The following is a 20281-nucleotide window of genomic DNA, read 5'->3' on the forward strand; positions in this document are numbered from 1 at the left end:
CCAATACCAATGGACTTGCTAAGTCTTTACATCTTTGTTCTATGACGATGCTTCTGTGAATTGGGTCTTTACTCCCTTTAAACTCAAACTAACACAAGTATATTTATTAAACCCCTTGCTTTACCAGAGTATGTGTAAGTAGCAGAGCAAATTCTATTTCAAGTGTTCCTGAGGACCAAGCGCCATCAAACTGCGATATTTCTTCAGCAATGCTTGTGCAATACACTTTGTTTTATTTGTTTTATGGTGCGTTGTATAAAAAACATTAAAAGTTATGCAACCCACTGTCAAAACACTGCATATTTCAGGTGGACCAAAGGGTGTTCAAAAGGTTCATCAACTACGTGCCGTTATTTCTGCTGGCCTGCTGCCCTTATCCGTCCTGATTGGAACCTGAACCAGCTTCAATACAGGTCCATCCACCATCTTGTGGCTCAGGAAATAATCAACACAACAATTGTGTCGAAAAGGGATTTACTTTTGTAAGAGAGAAAACAAGGATTTACTTTTGTAAGAAAAAACAAGGCCTTACAATTTTTGACTCCATAAAATCATATATATATATATGTATATATATTTCTAATCACTCTTTTTAAATTTCTAAAACACATTAGTAATATATTTGACACAAAGTGCTATATTTGAGCATTAGCATTGTGTCAATGACTTTGCCTTCAACTGAGTAGGTCTAATTAGTATAATTCACTGCAAAGGAACAAACACATATCAAATCAAATCAACATTGCAAGAAGAAAGACAAAAACATGCTTAATGTTCTCTCACAAATGCATGCGAGAAAGCATTCAACATCAATGTGGGCATAACTGCAGCATCTAAACCAAGGCTACGTTGACATATCCAACAGAGCTGTTCTGTTCCTTCGCCTGTTGAATTTCAATCTCAAGTTACATTCTTCCACACCCAGTTTACCTCGGTGAAAACACACAGGCATTTATACACAAACACAAACAGTGCACACACACACAGGCATATATACACACACACAAACAGCGCACACACAAACAAAGCACATACAAACAGTGCACACACACACACACACACACACACACACACACACACACACACACACACACACACACACGCTAGAGGTCTAAAGTGATCGGGCGCTCAGCTGGTCCCTGATCCCGTCGTACCTTATTATACCAGGCCGTGACGATGAGTTTCTCCTCGTACTCCCTCAGCTTGGCCTGCTCACACTCCCGCTGTGAGGCACAGGGGATGAGCCATCAGTATGGACAACCTTTATACCGTCTACCCTGCACCACACCCAGTCACTGTGTTCAACTTCAGTACATATGGAACGCAGGTCATGTGGAGCAATGGATCCGTTATCATCACAATGGATGTGATATTAAATGCAGTTCCTCCTGCTGCTCGCTTGAATTTAGGCAGGACGATGATCACATCCTCGATGAGAAGCATCGCTCGAGCAGGATATCAACGGGTTGCCAAGTTGAGGTCATACCTCCAGGGTGAGGATCCGTCTGTCCCGGTCTAGAACCAGGCTCTTCAGGGCCTGGATCTCTGCGGTGGCCGGGTTCAGTTTGGGATCCAGGGCTCGGATCACCTGAAGACCACGTTGGAGGTTCAGTCATTTCATCAAACTCTCTCAAAGTCTCAGCCCAATAGACTTTTATCTCCCACATGCGGGACCATACACATTAGATTCATTCAATTATAAGCAACAAAGCAAATACAAAATCAAGGTGAAATCAAAGCTGTCAGCCACCGTGCGGGCGCGTGGACTCACGTTGCGTGCCTTCTCCAGGTACATCTTGTAGCGTTCTTCCATGGCCTTCATGTCATCGTCCTTCTTCTTCAGGCCATCAGCTCATCCAGCCTCAACGCTGGCAGACAAATATGAATTCACAGTCAATAAAAAGCAGGCCTTGGGAGAAACCATCGAGATTTCGAAGTTTGAGTTTTGCATAGCCTGTCAGTATGTCCTCTGCAGAGCATGGATTGATTTAAACATTTGGGCAATGCAGAACATTGTGCAAAATACTAAAGCCAATCAGTTTTGATAAGCCAAGTATCATACCAATTTCGGTTGGAAATAAAAACATCTTCTCCGATAAAAGCCTTCCTTGCTAACTTCTAAGTTCATCTTTTAACATTGTTCTTCAGTCTACCTCTGATTAAACAGTTTTGACTGCTTCATTCTTTACTACGTTTTCCTTGGTCACAGCCATTGTTTTGAAATCACGGGGACTGTGGCGCTGTCACACCAAAATTGTACCGGGGGTGAAAATTGTTCCGCGTTCGAAACATTAAGTCATCTTTCGATGCGATTGTCCATTGCAAGGCAGGTTTCAAAAAACATTCTCGCTCATGTTGCCAAAGGTTTATAACATAAACCAGATAACACTTGTTTTTACTATATATTTGAATTGTATTGAATTTAGCTGGTAAACTTAGTGTTTAAAGCATTGGTTCTCAAAGTGCGGCCCGCGGGCCAATGGCGGCCCACAGAAACATTCCTGGCGGCCCGCAATGACATACAGATGTAAGTTAAAAAAATTTTTTTTAAAAAAATGATTTTTTTTTTAAAAATTATTATATCAATATTAATTTAAACAAAAATAAATAAATATAAAGACAAAAGTCGATTCTCTCTAGCTCTCGATTAAATCCTGTTATTTGTTAGTTTAATCCGACTGTACATTACTTTGAAAGGATGAACCTCCGTTTTGTGATTTAGACCTCACTTGACCTCACTCCCAGAGGTCCACGGTGCAATGTTTTTTTTCACTACTGGGATGCTGACGGCGTTTCCCGCCTACATTTTTTTCCTTTGGCAGCCCTCAGTCAAATTTTGGGTTCCAAAATTGGCCCTCAGCTGTCAAAACTTTGAGAACCCCTGGTTTAAAGTGTATTATAGTCTAGCTAACTTGTGTTAATACACTCAGTTTACTAGCTAAATGCGATTAAACAATTATATACATTACAAATATAAAGTTAGCAACGCTAATAAATGTCATTTCTGAAATAAGTGTTATCTGTTTAATGTTATTTCGCCGTGTGACGCTCAATGAATGAGCGCGAATGTTCATGAGCCTTCCTACGTCTTCGTTCGACACGATCATTCGTTGCCAGAAGGGTTTGGAATTTTCAAACACGGATTACGTAGGCTGTACAATTTTTGCCCCCGGTACAATTTTGGTGTGACTGCGCCCCTCATCCGTCATGAATTGAAACTCCCTCCGCCAATTGCTGATTGATCCTAGGGTTTTCCTATGTGTGGAAGAGGCTTCCAACGGGCTGAAGACCAGTGAGGTGCAGCAGAGCAGGACAGTACGGGACTCACAGGTCTGAGTGTTGTCGGGCTGGAGGTCCTCCAACAGCTCCTTCTTCTTCATGATCTCATCCTGAGCCTCGTTCAGCTGCACCCTGAGGGAGAAGAGGGAGAACAGACTGATCAAAGAAGGAGCATGACTATCATCTACTGGTGATGGTAAGGAACTTCAACAACATAGGCAAGCTTGTTGCATGATAGCCTAGGTCCAATAATAATAAATGTAGCTTATTATGGATCTAATCAAAATCTATAATGATTAACAAAACCATGTCCACGCATTGTATACAGGGGGTTGTAGACATTTTATGGTTTATATTGATGACTACTACTGAAGTATTGTGATCAACAAGATCACATTGTAAGTCAATAAAGACGGAGAACAGTTACATGTTAACGTCAAGTTTCCTCTTCAGGTTGGACTAAAAAAGACAAACCATAAACACAAACAATTAGGTTAACCATTCCTTTCGATGCAGATAATCAGACGGAGGATCATCAGTGGGAATAAACTCCACACAGCACAAGTGTGTTTAACTGATCTCCTTACAGTGCACATGTTGTAGGATCTGAACTGTAGAGCTTTGCCTCAACCCCCGATCAAGTACTACCGTCGTTCTGTACATCTTCACAATGATTATGAACTATTTCATCACATCACTATATATTCCAAAACTTCGAAAGGTTTTTGCACTGTCATGGTTTAGGTCAACATTTTACCTTCATCAAAATCCAAGGACAATAATCTTTATTTAGATGTAGATAATAAAATAAAATATTTTTCTATTTTATTCTGAACCCATCTCGTGTCATATAATCTACTACATCTATATCCTGGTAGGAGCATTCTCAATTGAATGGACCAGTAGACCAATACCAATGGACTTGCTAAGTCTTTACATCTTTGTTCTATGATGATGCTTCTGTGAATAGGGTCTTTACTCCCTTTAAACTCAACCTAACATGCAGTATATTTAATAAACCCCTTCCTTTACCAGAGTATGTGTGTGTTCAAGTGTTCCTGAGGACCAAGCGACATAAAACTGCGGTATTTCTTCAGCAATGCTTGTGCAATACACTGCTTTTTTTGTCACTTTTGTGGTGCATTGTATAAAAATAAATAAAAAGTTATGCAACCCACCGGCAAAACATCTAACACTGCATATTTCAAGTGGACCAAAGGGTGTTCCAAAGGTTCATCGATCGAGATACAACGGCTCACACGCAATGTCAACAACAACTACGTGCCGTTATTTCTGCTGGCCTGCTGCCCGTATCCGTCCTGATTGGAACCTGAACCAGCCTCAATACAGCTCCATCCACCATCTTGTGGCTCAGGAAATAATCGACACAACAACTTGTGTCGAAAAAGGGATTTACTTTTGTCAAGAAAAAACCTGGCCTTACAATTTTTGACTCCATAAAATCATATATATATATATTTCTAATCACTCTTTTTAAATTTCTAAAACACATTGGTAATATATTAGGATTGTATCAATGACTTTGCCTTCAAATGAGTAGGTCTAGTTAGTATAATTCACTGCAAAGGAACAAACAAACATCAAACAAACAATCAAATCAACATCGCAAGAAGAAAGACAAAGAAATGTTTAATGTTCTCTCACAAATGCATGCGGGAAAGCATCTAAACCAAAGCTACGTTGACATATCCAACAGAGCTATTTTGTTCCTTCACCTGTTGAATTGTTATCTCAAGTTACATTCTTCCACACCCAGTTTGCCTCGGAGAAAAGCATTTACAGTTCTCTTGCTACTTCCAATCGGAGAAAGGTGATTGTATGAATTTAGCAGGTACAGTATAGAAGCTAAACCATGACAAGGACATTTGGGTCCAAAGGTGGTTACACAATCTTAATTACCAGAGCATTATACCAATTTAAATCAGTCCATTGATTAATGTGGACAAAACAAAGTACAAGTAGAGGAAACAAACAAACAAAAGAAGAATGTGGAACTGAAACAGGCCTGAATGACTTTGTTTAGATGAAGAGGCTTGTTGTCTCAGACCTTTCTTAGTAAACATGACTTACCAAATAGATGCATGTTTAAGGAATAAGCTTGCCTTCATTTTCTTCAATATAAAAACTGAAATGGACCTGTATTTGCGGCTGGTGACCAGCACCAGAACATGACATAATAAGTGCCACTGTGTTATAGATGTGTTGGGTACAATATAATTATTTATCTTTTGAATTACAAGGCAAGAGCCTTTTATAGCTGCATAGGGTATCAGTACAATTTCACATTACCATTCATTTTAAATAATCTTTAGCTGGCATTAGATTGAACTGCATTTTTAAAGTTGTGATCACATTCATATAGAAGGCATTTGTTTATAATATGATTCTGAATTCATGTGCTTTCTAACAATTAAAGACCATGAAAATCGAAAGCTGGTAAGAAAGGGATTGTCAGATTAAGTGCCTAGTAGTATACATTAAAGTACCTAGTTGTATACATAGCCAAGTACCTAGTAAAATACATGAATGTACCTAGTAGTATACAGAGCAAAGTATAAACTAATATACATGACAAAGTACCAAGTACTACCCAGGTTACAGAGGCTTCTGGTAAATAACCCCAATTCAAATGTCAGAAGTCATTGAGGGAGTGAGCATTGGTCTATCAGTGCAATCTGGAAAGGTGAGCACCTACGCACACGCCCCACGAGTTCTGCAATGTCCATTCATGTATTCACCCCAGCAGCCAGTGTCCAGTGGAACAGTTTGAAACGCACAGACGACGACCTCAGAGGCGGAGCTTCATTCAAGCAATAGACCATCAGCCATTGGAGGGATGGCCGACATGAGCAGCTCTTAAAAAGGTATAAGGCCACTTAAGTGTTTGCTTGCTTCTATGTGTGCTTACAGGTCGATTACAAGGGAGTGGAACAATGACCGAACTCTGGCAGGTTGGGAGGGTTGGGTCTACTTGGTAGTGGAGGCGGGCATGTTGACTGGCAGAATGCGGCGTGTGGCGTTGGTGACCTGGCGCTGCTGGGACAGGAAGGACGGACCTAGGGGCAGCGAGGAGGCGGAACGGCCCCCCAGGCGAGACTCCATGGCCAGCTTATGGAAGCTCAGACTCTGGGCGGAGGAGGAAACGTGTTGAACATACACATAGAAATACACTTCAGCCGTTGTTAAGGCGTGATCTGCAGGACCTCTTCAGACGTGAACAGAACACATACATGACCTCATACACAAACGCCTACACACACACACACAAGCATGTTAACAAAGTACACATGCACATATACAGTGCACGCACACACACACACACACACACACACACACACACACACACAGCCTAAAGTATTGCTGAGCTGACCATCGTACCTTATTATACCAGGCCGTGACGATGAGTTTCTCCTCGTACTCCCTCAGCTTGGCCTGCTCACACTCCCGCTGTGAGGCACAGGGGATGAGCCATCAGTATGGACAACCTTTATACCGTCTACCCTGCACCACACCCAGTCACTGTGTTCAACTTCAGTACATATGGAACGCAGGTCATGTGGAGCAATGGATCCGTTATCATCACAATGGATGTGATATTAAATGCAGTTCCTCCTGCTGCTCGCTTGAATTTAGGCAGGACGATGATCACATCCTCGATGAGAAGCATCGCTCGAGCAGGATATCAACGGGTTGCCAAGTTGAGGTCATACCTCCAGGGTGAGGATCCGTCTGTCCCGGTCTAGTACCAGGCTCTTCAGGGCCTGGATCTCTGCGGTGGCCGGGTTCAGTTTGGGATCCAGGGCTCGGATCACCTGAAGACCACGTTGGAGGTTCAGTCATTTCATCAAACTTTCTCAAAGTCTCAGCCCAATAGACTTTTATCTCCCACATGCGGGACCATACACATTAGATTCATTCAATTATAAGCAACAAAGCAAATACAAAATCAAGGTGAAATCAAAGCTGTCAGCCACCGTGCGGGCGCGTAGACTCACGTTGCGTGCCTTCTCCAGGTACATCTTGTAGCGTTCTTCCATGGCCTTCATGTCATCGTCCTTCTTCTTCAGGGCGGCCATCAGCTCGTCCAGCCTCAACGCTGGCAGACAAATATGAATTCACAGTCAATAAACAGCAGGCTTTGGGAGAGACCATCAAGATATTCAAGTTTGAGTTTTGCAAAGCCTGTCAGTATGTCCTCTGCAGAGCATGAATTGATTTAAACATTTGGGCAATGCAGAACATTGTGCAAAATACTAAAGCCAATCAGTTTTGGATAAGCCAAGTCTCATGCCGATTCCGGTTGGATTTAAAGACATTTTCTCAGATAAAAGCCTTTCTTGCTAACTTCTAAGTTCATCTTTTAACATTGTTCTTCAGTCTACCTCTGATTAAACAGTTTTGACAGCTTCATTCTTTACTACGTTTTCCTTGGTCACAGCCATTGTTTTGAAATCATGGGGACTGTGGCGCCCCTCGTCCATCATGAATTGAAACTCCCTCCGCCAATTGCTGATTGGTCCTAGGGTTTTCCTATGTGTGGAAGAGGCTTCCAACGGGCTGAAGACCAGTGAGGTGCAGCAGAGCAGGACAGTACGGGACTCACAGGTCTGAGTGTTGTCGGGCTGGAGGTCCTCCAACAGCTCCTTCTTCTTCATGATCTCATCCTGAGCCTCATTCAGCTGCACCCTGAGGGAGAAGAGGGAGAACAGACTGATCAAAGAAGGAGCATGACTATCACCTACTGGTGATATTAAGGAACTTCAACAACATAAAAAAATAAAGACAGCACACTTACATGTGGGCGTCAAGTTTCCTCTTTAGGTTGGACTGAAAAGGAAAAAAAAAAGAAAATAAATTAGGTTAACCATTCCTTTCGATACAGATAATCAGACGGAGGTTCATCAGTGGGAATAACTCTACACATTTACATTTACATTTAGGGCATTTAGCAGACGCTTTTATCCAAAGCAGCACAAGTGTGTTTAACTGATCTCCTTACAGTGCACATGTTTTAGGATCTGAACTGTAGAGCTTTGCCTCAACCACCAATCAACTACTACTGTCGTTCTGTACATCTTCACAATGATGTGAATTATTTCATCATGTCCCTATATATTCCAAAACTTTAAAAGATTTTTGCACTGTTATGGTTTTGGTTAACATTTTATCTAAATCCAACATTTTATCTAAATCTATAATCCAAGGTCAATTATCTCTATTTACATGTAGATAATAAAATAAAATAATTGTTCTATTTTATTCTGAACCCATCTTGTGCTATCAAATCTACTACATCTATATCCTGGTAGGAGCAAGCACTCCGGGCCCAACACAGCGCTGGGGTGGGCCTGCTGGTACTCACGTCGTCGGGCTGGGCAGCCTGGCTCTGCAGAGCCTTCTGGAGGTCCTCCACCTGCTGCTGCAGCTCAGCCATCCTCTCACGGCTCAGCCTGGACACGCCGCGCCACAGCCAGGGGACAGGGAGGAGGGAGGTGGATGGGAAAACCAATATAATAATGAGTGCAATGGCCTTTTAAGCAGGATTTATTACAATGCGTCACAGACGTTTCTCATTTGAATTCTGTGCACGTCCTGTACCGTATGCCATTAGGTGGATGTTTTTTATGGTCGTTTTAAATTGAGCATGTACATTCTTATAACAGTATGGTGGTTGGGGGGGCTCATGGACCTGTTGTCGGTGTCCAGCTCGCTACGTGTGCGGTTGGACTCCTCGAGCTGGGTCTGCAGATCGCTGATCTTCTCCCTCTCAAACTCCTCCTGCTGCAGCCGCAGCATCTTGTTCTCATGCTGTAGGCGGATGAACTTCTCTCTGCCGGCGGGCCAAAATAAAAAAAAAAGGCACACACACAAAAATGATCAATTATGTGACATCAATAACTGTGGACAGCTGAGTACATTAGTGCAAAACATGAAAATACGAGTCATGTGAAGAGAAGCACATTTCAAAATGGACTCTGATAACATGATAGTCATGTGGCATCATTGATGACATTTTATACAACATGTTTAACTGAGTGAGTGTATAATAGTTTGACTAGTTACCTGTGTTCTATAGGGTTACCTACATCTATGGAGTTACGTGTGTTATATGGGGTTACCTCTGTTTTAAGGGGTTACCTGTGTTCTAAGGGTTAACATGTGTTATATGGGGTTACCTGTGTTCTAAGGTGTTACTTGTGTTCTATGGGGTTACCTGTGTTCTAAGGGTTTACCTGTCTTATATTGGGTTACCTGTGTTCTATGGGGTTGTCTGTGTTATATGGGGTAACATGTTCTATAGGGTCTATCCATGTTATTGGATTACCTACACAGCTATGGAGTTAGCTGGGTTCTATGGGGTTATCTGTGTTCTATAGGGTTACCTACAGCTAGGGGGTTACATGTTATTGGATTACCTACACAGCTATGGAGCTAGCTGGGTTCTATGGGGTTATCTGTGTTCTATAGGGTTACCTACAGCTAGAGGGTTACATGTTATTGGATTACCTACACAGCTATGGAGTTAGCTGGTTTCTATGGGGTTATCTGTGTTCTATAGGGTTACCTACAGCTAGGGGGTTGCTTGTGTTTTACGGGGTTACCTGTGTTCTATTGGGATTATCTCAGCTGCCAGGTTCTCATGGGTGGGACTGCCAGCCGGAAGCATTCCTGGGAGACCATGGAACAGTACAGGATGTCAACCACGCACTCTAAGAAACTTTCCACGGGCTGCAGCCTCACACGCCCCATTAATACTGCTCCATCCCCGGGCTCCGGAGTGGGCTCCAACCTCAACTTGTACCTGCTTGTCGGAGGTGGTCCTGCTGAGCCTGTGTGCATCGCAGTTCCTCGTTGGTCTCCTTCAAAGAGTCTCTCTCAATGATCACCCTCTGTTGGCCAAACACATCAACTTTTTTGCTTTTTCATTGAGACCACAAATCTATCGTGCCCTCCATTTGCTGAATCGTGTTACTACATTGTTAAGGTCAAGATAACACATTCCAGGAGACGAGAAATTGATATTGTTGACATTTTGGGAGAGCCGATACATGCCCTACCTCTTTCTCCTTCGTCAGGGTTTCGTATTTCTCCTCAAACTTCTTTGTGTCGTAGGCCAGGTTGTCAGCTCTCCTCGTCTCATCAGACAACTTCTTGTGGAGCTCCTGGACCTGGGGTCAAGCGTCCAAGGTCAAATAAAAGAATCAAGCCATGGTCTAAATCAAAACATACATCCATATACATATGTTTGGGTGCACACAGTATGAAACAAGGTTATTCACGTTTTCTTTTATGTAAACATGTAATGTTCATGGAGGCCGATTATGTTTCAATCATCATGGTAGTTAATGGTTAATAACACACACCTGTCTCTTGTAGGTCTCCAGTTGGGTGCGCGCGGCGTTGGCTTTGGTCAGCTCCTCCTCCAGGCTGATGCTGTTGTGCATGTACGTCATGTTCTTCTCCTCAAGCTGCTTCACCTGCCGCCGCAGGTCTCCCAGGTCCTCCAGCTTGCGGCGGTAGGTCTCCACCGACGCCTCCAGCTTCACCGCACGGTCTGAGCAACTCCTGTCGGAGCACACCGCAAACACCAAGCACACACGCGTGGGGATTGAGAAGGCGCTGCGATCAGAAACAACAAGAGTGGGCGCTTTATTGCCCATCGCTGTGCATTGGTCCCTTCCTGTGCATGTTCTATTATATTATCGATACCATATACTATATTTTTGGAAACTTTATCCTCCTTTTTTGATCTCCAATATCAAGGTGTGCTGTCATATCAGAACTTGTGGTGGGAGAAGGCACAGAGCCTGGGCCGTGAACAAACAACTGCAAGGGGTGGAGCTACGGCTTGCTTCCTGTTTGGTTAGAAGATAATCTACCAAGGGTGACAGTGGATACAATACATTTTAATTAGTGTATTTCTACAAGGGCCAGTCAACACATTGTTGATTTGAAACATATTTATTTGTTTACAGTTTGCTAGTGCTGACCGAGTTTGGGTTTGCTGTTATTAGCTAATTATGAGCGTGCTGTGCTCAATTCGTCGTAACAAATATTTAAAGAACGAGAGTGATACTCCCCGTTCATGCATATTTGAGCTTGTCTGCTATCAGACGGTAGATTCAAAATCTCAAATCTGATTTTTGAGACTGCCGGTATGGACACTAACAATAATAAAAAAAAGACTTTATATTATTAATCTGAAGTCTGATTTGTGAGACTGCTGGTGTCCATACCATCCGTGAGTCATGCAGACAACCTGAGGTCTGAATGTGAGATGCAGGTAGAGAGAGGATGTATAGGCATGAGACCATCCCGGTCTCGCAAGTTCACATTCCGTTTGTCTCTGCCGGTCAGTCTGGCCTCCATCCCATATAAAAAATTCCGAAGATGTAAAATTGCTCGGACCAATCAGTGCTCAGCGGGAGGAGTTAAAGATCATGATTAACAAGCAGCGTCACATTTCAATTAGAAAAAAAAGTGTACACCACAGTATGTTCTCAGGAGGCTAGAGAGGGGACGTACCTGAGGATGTCCAGCTCATCCTTGAGGGCTCGAGACTCCTCCGCCAGGCCGGTGAGCCCGTCGTTGCGGTGCTGCACCTCGATCAGCTGTTTCTCTAGCTCCTCACAGTGGATCCGGTAGTCATCCTTAGCAGCCTCCAGCCTGAACCACATGGGCATGCACACACACACACACGGGCGCATACACACACGCAGGTAAAGACACTTAATCTTCTGCTCATCATATACGTGGGTGAACATCTACAGCAGCATGTTTACTTTAAAACGCACACACACACCTGAAGGTTTCCTCCTGCAAGGACTCCAGTTGCAGCTGCAGCTGGCTGTGTTTCCTTCCCGACGGTGTGCTCGGGTCGTCGAACGTGTCCAGCTGATTGGCTCGGTCGGTCAGCACGTCATTCTCGGCCAATAAGCTGTTTCGCTCCTCTTGGAGGACTGTCACCTGAGGAGAAGAGGGGGGACAGGAGTGTATGAGGTCGACTTACTGTTTGCCTAAAAATGAAAATCCAGTCATTTGATTTTATGCAAGAGAAGCATCTGCATCAGAAGACAATGCTGGAGGTATCACATCGTTTTCTACACATGAAGAGTGATCAAACGCTATAATTAGTCCACAGCATAAGGGCCGGTTACATAACAGTTTTTCTAATAGGTTCAAATTAGTGCCAAGTCACGCTTCTCGCCAGTTTGCATGACAACCGACACAACTTGCCATTATGTTTGAGCCAATCACAAAGAGTAGTGGCCTTGTTTCGCCAGGGGTGGTGCCATTTCATCATAGTCGTGGATCATTCTTTCAGCCCACAAACTAATGGTGGGTTAGTCCTACCTTGCACCCACCATTTTAACATTTCATCATTGTTTTACTTAAGTAACAGAAACAAGATTGTTTGTGTTTTGTATAAAGAATTAAAAATATACTAAGTAATATTTATAATATAAGTTTGCTTATAAAAGGACAGAGCAACATAGAAAGGAAACAGCTTTGATGCGATACATTCTAACTGATAAACATGCTAATAAAATTTGTTCAACATGCAGCATAAAGTTTCCTGGAATAAGTGGTTAAAGCAATTACCCCAACTGTACAAACCTAAACATACATGTGCACATGGAAAGACATAGCATGCAAAAAGCTCCACAGCAGAGCCCCACTGGGGGGCTGGGTTAGCAGGGTTAGAACGGGCTAGAGGGGGCCTGGTTTCAGCCCGGCGGCCCTGGTCCACTTACCCAACCTGGACCACAAGAGAACCACAAGAGGATATTCTAATCCGTCAAGAGTCCAGCCAAATAACAAAAGAAGGAATGAGAACGGGGAGCTTTGAAGACGGATTGATACAGTACAGAGAACAACATAGAGCAGACAGTCCAGCAGCAAAGTGCACAGGACAGACGAGGACAGACGATAGCCACTGGCTCTGGGTTCAGTCCGGTCTCTAAACCCACAGTGTTTCTGCCACAGCAGAGCCAGACAATAGACTGCAGCGTTGTTGATACCACATGGCCCAGCTTCCACTGTGCCAGGGGCATGCAAACTGTGTGTGTGTGTGTGTGTGTGTGTGTGTGTGTGTGTGTGTGTGTGTGTGTGTGTGTGTGTGTGTGTGTGTGTGTGTGTGTGTGTGTGTGTGTGTGTGTGTGTGTGTTCGATCTCCCTAATCTAATTGTGTTTAAGGTTGACTAATAGGAGACAAGCAGCAGACAGATTTCACACACACAACAATTAATCCTCTGAAGATACCTGTACATCCAGCTCCTGACAGCGCTGGGCCAACTCCTCCTTCTCAGCGGAGAGAGATGCAAAGTCCTCCCGGGTCTTTTTCAGCTAAAAAGGGAAGGCAAAAGCTCCATTTACTACTATGGATTATGACAATACAGAACCAATTTGACAGAATTACTTATTTTTTTCATAATTGGATAACCTTTTGCACGTTTGATTACATTTTAAATCTTCATTTAATCTTCAGGACCAGATATTGTCATAATGCACCCTTGTGGAAAGCGCTCCTTATTGCGACCTGACCCGACTGACCTGCTGTTCCAGGTCCCCGGGTTGCTCTGAGCCATAATAGCAGAATGACTCTCTGCTCATGAGCTGAGGAAGACAATTGGCATTTGGTTTGCAATCATGAGATCAACACCCAACTGAATGTAATGCTTGTTTCATACCACTGCATGCATCAAACTGGGACACGACTGGTGAGGTGTGTCTTTTGGATAAATATGCAGAGAGGGAGTGGGAAGCCTGTTCTGACCTCTTGAATGGCGGTCATGACAACATGCTGCACCGACTCCTCCAAGGTCATGATGATCTGAATGTATTCTGGTGACGCAACAATAGAGTCATGTTACAAACCCGTACACACAGCTCTAGCACTAGTGTTCCATACTGCTTCTTTGTTCCCCCATTGAGTTTGTTACTGGGCCTCACTTATTCCCTAGATGGCTAGGCCTTTGTGAGCAGCTTGGAAGGACAATAGAGCCACATTGTCGACCTCAGATCCTAGAGAACTAGACTAGATTGTAATCTTCCTTTAATACCTTTTCTGACAACACACTGTGAACGTGGCGGCAGAGATCGTCAGCTTCCGTGCGTTTGAGAGCGAATGCTAGTCAGAGTCTTATGAAGACACGTCTCTCTATGTTTTTTTTTCTGTCATTGTAGAGGTAGGCTACCTTGCTTGCGTTCACATTTGACCGCGCAGCCCAGGATGAGCTGTAGCAGACGGCCCGTGTTCAGCGGGTCGGTGTGCTCCGCCACCAGCGCCACGTCCGGCAGGGGGAAGTCCGACATCTGCTCCCCGAGAACCTGAAGAACAACAAACTGAATCCTCATCCAAGTATTGTGGGAGATTTAAAGGTACAGTGTGTAGGATTTATTGCCATCTAGTGGGGATCTACTGCGCCCCCTCCCCTATCCCTTTGCAACGACGTTGGAGAGGGATAGGTGATACCACCTTCAATACCATCCTAGAAATGCAGGAGGAGAAATTGAACAGCTTCCTACCTCATTATAATAATCCACCATCATCTGAAGGATCTTCTTCAGGTTGTTCATCTAAAAAGATTCCAAGAATTTTCTTCAATATATATATATATATATATATATATATATATATATATATATATATATATATATATATATATATATATATATATATACACACACACATGTATATCACATTTTTCATTGTTAATATAAGGCAACACACCTATGTAAAATAAAGTTCCATTGCTTTATGTTCAAAGTGTATCAATAATCAATGTAAAACCGCAAAAGTAGCAGCCTCATCAGCTATCACACTAAACTGACACACACACACACACACACACACACACACACACACACACACACACACACACACACACACACACACACACACACACACACACACACACACACACACACACAGAAAAAGAGGAGAGCACTGTTTGGCAGAGGTCACGAGGACAGGTGAGAGAAGACGGGTGAGAAGGGCACAGGTGAGAGAAGACATGTTGCGAGTTTGGACAGGTGAGACGGGACATGTGAGAGGAGGACAAGTGAGAGAGGACATGTTAGATACGACATGTGAAAGGGGACAAGTGAGAGAGGACATGTTAGATATGACACGTGAAAGGGGACAAGTAAGAGAGGACATTTTAGAGCAGGTGAGAGAGGACAAGTGAGAGAGGACATGTTAGACAGGACAGGTGAGAGGGGACAAGTGAGAGAGGACATGTTATAGACAACAGGTGAAAGGGGACAAGTAAGAGAGGACATGTTAGAGAGGACAGGTGAAAGGGGACAAGTAAGAGAGGACATGTTAGATACGACACGTGAAAGGGGACAAGTGAGAGAGGACATGTTAGAGACGACAGGTGAAAGGGGACAAGTGAGAGAGGACATGTTAGAGCAGGTAAGAGGGGACAAGTGAGAGAGGACATGTTAGAAACGACAGGTGAGAGGGGACAAGTGAGAGAGGACATGTTAGAGTGGACAGGTGAGAGGGGACAAGTGAGAGAGGACATGTTAAAGAGGACAGATGAGAGGGGACAAGTGAGAGAGGACAAGTTAGAGAGGACAGGTGCAAGGGGACAAGTAAGAGAGGACATGTTAGAGCAGGTGAGAGGGGACAAGTGAGAGAGGACATGTTAGAGGGGACAAGTGAGAGAGGACATGTTAGAGAGGACAGGTGCAAGGGGACAAGTGAGGGAGGGCATATAAGAGCAGGGGACAGGGGACAGGTGAGGGATGACAAAGAGGCCAAAAGACCAAGGGCTTTACCTTCAGTCTCCAGTTGTCCCCCACATCTGGTTTTATACGACCAAGCCAACTTTTGCTGAACCACACAGAGTCTCTGGACCACAAACACAAGAGTTAGGTGAGTAGACAGAGGGTTAGGGTTAAACTCAATAATATAATTGTGATCATTGTATTCTTTGTCCAGAAAAAAAGCTACGAACAAGCTGCAGGGCCACTTAATATACTGCACAGAAATACCAACTGCATCAAAAGTGATTAAATATGAATTATTCACATCTATAATGTTTATACATTTTAGTGCAGTGCTTGTTGAATATTGTCTTTCCGCAAGGAAACTGGGATAGTGGTATTCGACCGTTGTTTTTAAAAGGTCTCATGGCATGAAAATCACTTTATGAGGTTTTCTAACATTAATATGAGTTCCCCAAGCCTGCCTATGGTCCCCCAGCAGCTAGAAATGGCGTTAGGTGTAAAACGAGCAGTAGGTATCCTGCTCCGCCTTTGATAAATCAAAGGTCAGACGCTCCGATTTCGAATTTGGCCCCATATGTCGTCATAAGGGTTGTCAGGTTACCTCCCCTTCTCTGCTTTGCCCGCCCAGAGAATTTCGCCCGCTAATGAGACAATGAGCTACGACTGTTGTACACTTCTTTGTTATTTGGATAACCATTCTGCTGTTGGTGTTATGACGCATAACACGTCGGGTTCTCTGACGTCTCTGGTGTTTCCACAACGAGACTCGTAGTGGGGGCTATCTCAGCCAAGGTTGAAAAGGACTTGGGGGAAAGGAACTTTGGCTTTGACTCCCTGAAGTACATGAACCGCGGTCAACAATCCCTTTCTCCTCCATGTCGTGGTTCAGTCTACTTCAGATTGATGTGGAAGTAGAAGAACCAGAGACGTCAGAGAACCCGACGCAGTCATTTGAGATTCATAATGTCGTCTGGAGGCGCACACAGCTTTCGGCCGTGATAATATATATTATATGATATAGTTATCTATGTATAATATGATATTATTTAGATATAGAGCTTCAGGACTCCTGCCGGAGCACCCAGAGTGTTCTAGAATATTTACAGAACACGGCCCAAAGCTGTGTGCGCCATTGCGATACATCCAGTGTAAACACGAGCGCATGGTACCGTGGCCGCAAGCTGCTCAGGGCCACACCCCCACCCTCCACCTTGACCTCTAATAACTGCACATTTGTGGAAAGCTCATTGTGGGACTGGTTCGTAGTGGCTGTAATTCTGCACCAAGGCTGAATTTCTTGAACGTCTTCAAATACTGTATTAAGGGCCCACTAACACCTATATATAAGCATCCATAACTTAGCATGCCATGGGACCTTTAATATTGGATTTGTAGCGAAATGATTTGGAACTGTTAGAAAAAGCAGGAGTTGTCCCAAAGGCTATTGACCAATCATTATAGAACATCAATATTCTAATTAGTATATTACATGTGATGCAGGGCTTGCGACATGGCCTCTCCATTGGTCAGCTCTGTCAAAGTGGCGCAGGATGAGGGGGTATTGAAGGTCTGCAACTGAAAAACATGCAAAAACAAACTGGTTTAAAGGTGGTGATAGCTGATGAATGAATTTGTTTGTCAATGAGACAGGTCAAATCTTATTGGTTTTAAGATCAAGTATTTCTATTACCCTATGTGAAAATTAGAAGTTTACCCAGCAAAATAAATGTATCATCTCTGATGCTCAAAGATTTATTTGATGGATATTATATTACCCTCAGATCGTAGGTCTCACTTTGCCTATCCATTTTTTGACAATTTGACATTATCTTATTTCTACTGCAGATGCAAATATGAATGGATGCATATACATTATTCCGTTAGATAGTATATAAACATCGTAGAAGAAATACTATTATACAATTCCTAGTATATTAAACATGACATGCAGACGATGGTTCGAGACACCTTATAAAACTCAATGACATGCAAACGGAAGTTGGACACATTTTGTGTATAACAAATTTGTACTAGTGAATAATTTAATGCGATTTCATAAGCTCTGGCAGAAGGTGCGACATTCCGAAAATATCTCCTGGTTAATTAGATTAACACTCTAAACCGCATAAGGATCAACGGTATTTGGGTGCTAGTGTATTTGTTTTTATGTTTCGCAAGTGTAAGGGGAAACCTTGCCTACTGTAGAGTAGTGTACGAATAGTCGTACAGTAATATACGACTATTACTCTAATAATAGGACATGTATTATGGTTGCTGTTCATTGGCGACCAGTGAACATGGTGATTTTGGCAGGGGTATATTATTATTATCATTATTATTATTATTATTATTATTATTGGATGTTTACGGTTGTAGTGCAATGCTGAGCAGAAAGCTTTTACCCATAGGTGCGCTTCTCGGTGACATACTCTCCTTCGACAGGTACAAATCGCTTGAGCCAACAAAAAACACTTGAGAGATACAGACGCAACACAAACTCACCCATATTAAAAGACTTTCGCACAAAACTGCTTTGTTGTCGTCCATGTCTTCTTCGTTTGAATTAGGCTATTCGAAATTCTATCCCCCCTTACTTTTACTCTGCATTTGACCTCACCTGTGAGAGGTAGGTGCGTAACGTAAATGGCGTATTGGGGCATAATTTACTGCGTGTTGTTCAGCAAAGACCAGCGTAACTTCTCCGTGAATTGCAGATGCCGTGCTTTTTGACGTTTGCAACCGAATCGGATTGGGGGATTGACAGGAAGTGGCGGACAAGGCAGAAGCAGAAAACCAATTGGGCGGTACTTTGAGAGGATTAGACCAATCAACTTTGAGATACGTGAAAACAGAGTATTCATGTGTTTTTGTGATAATCAAGCCAATGCACCGGTCTCGATGTAAACGGTTTCATGTTAAGTTGATGCTGAAGGATCAGTATCCTCCAATAATTTAGCCGTCTTTATTAGCCGTATTTAACCAACTGCACCGTGCTGTGAGATAAGCAAGAGATTTAATTATTGGCCACCATTAAAAAACACTTTTTTTTAATGCCTATGCAATTCAACAGGCTGTTGCAGTTGATACAAATGAATAGTTATTTAAAGTATCTAAAATATGTTTCTAATTTAAATAGGTTAACCCTAAATTGTTAACTAAATGTATTCCAAAGGCTTTTTACAGAAGTTGGAAACAAGATTTTAACTGCATTCATTTCCATGGAAAAAACATGATTTATAATTTCTGGGATACTAGGATACCTACCTCCAAAATACAAGACTGCTTCAATTACCATCTTTCTACTAATCATTGAAATGCTGGTTTTGATCATGTACAAGAAGCCAAATTATTTCCCCAGTTGAATAGCGAGGTGGAGGGAGCCTGTCCCCCCCAAAAGTGTGACAATGTGTGTGTGTGTGTTTGTGTGTGTGTGTGTGTGTGTGTGTGAATGAGTGAAAGAGAGAGAGAAAGAGAGAGAGAGACAGCAAGAGAGATACTTGTATTATACTTTACTTCACTACAATGTAATTCCTTCCCTTACAGTGTGGAAGGGGCAAGGGACTGTGAGTGAGTGTGTTTGTGTAGTGGCCACACCACTCTGGCATACTCATGGTTTGATGCCTCATGGGACAAGGATTCGAATTTGCCCATTTCTCACCACGACCAAGCCACCAGAGAGGCCATCTCATAAGGCCACTAGTTAGGAGAAACCGGCCTATTGGAAGTGTACTGAGGTGTTATGTCCTCCTCCATGCCACTCTGAGGCCCGGTCGATTTGATGAGGCCTGGTCCCTGGCTGATCGATGGTTGCTATTTTTAGCTTCCACTAATGGCCACAGGGCCTTCGTTTTGTTATGGAGATACGAGATACGTTGCATCAGTGAGCATCCTGGACTGCGTAAATATTAGCCTGGGTATCCGGCGAAAACATAGACATATCTAAAAATAGTGCTGTGTTGACATGCGTCGAAAATAAGGGCAGATTGACATAGAAATCAAATGAGTGAAGTTGTTAAAATCCTCTTTCAGAAGAACAAAGGGTTTTCAATGGAGAATAATTATTAATACATCAATTCATTTATTGTTCTTGTAATAGTGAGTCATCTTAATAAGCCCTTTTGTTGAAATAATTACTTATGGCAAGGCACTACGGAAACAAGAAGTAAAAGACATTCTGAATAAAAAGCACGTCCTCAAGATTAGAAAATGTGACGGAAATTAAGGTTTGCCCTTTCAGTTC

The 20281-nt window shown here is 43.0% G+C and overlaps 1 protein-coding gene across 1 annotated transcript; it reads right to left on the minus strand.

Moving 5' to 3' along the window:
* Positions 1-4734: 4734 nt before the first annotated feature.
* Positions 4735-18672, minus strand: hook1 (hook microtubule-tethering protein 1). The gene is made up of 22 exons (XM_079739377.1): positions 18544-18672; positions 17531-17616; positions 16090-16162; positions 14830-14880; positions 14499-14631; positions 14078-14145; positions 13855-13917; positions 13564-13647; positions 12104-12267; positions 11827-11967; positions 10665-10866; positions 10359-10469; positions 10103-10190; positions 9903-9969; positions 8990-9130; positions 8663-8750; positions 8096-8127; positions 7904-7986; positions 7296-7396; positions 7011-7112; positions 6679-6747; positions 4735-6426 (listed from the first exon to the last, which is right to left on the minus strand). The coding sequence occupies exons 1-22, from the start codon at positions 18586-18588 to the stop codon at positions 6268-6270; spliced, it is 2151 nt and encodes a 716-aa protein (XP_079595503.1). The 5' UTR covers positions 18589-18672; the 3' UTR covers positions 4735-6267.
* Between the last annotated feature and the right edge of the window lie 1609 nt (positions 18673-20281).

The sequence above is a fragment of the Pollachius pollachius genome, assembly GCF_949987615.1.
Source record: "Pollachius pollachius genome assembly, chromosome: 7".
Lineage (NCBI taxonomy): Eukaryota > Metazoa > Chordata > Actinopteri > Gadiformes > Gadidae > Pollachius > Pollachius pollachius.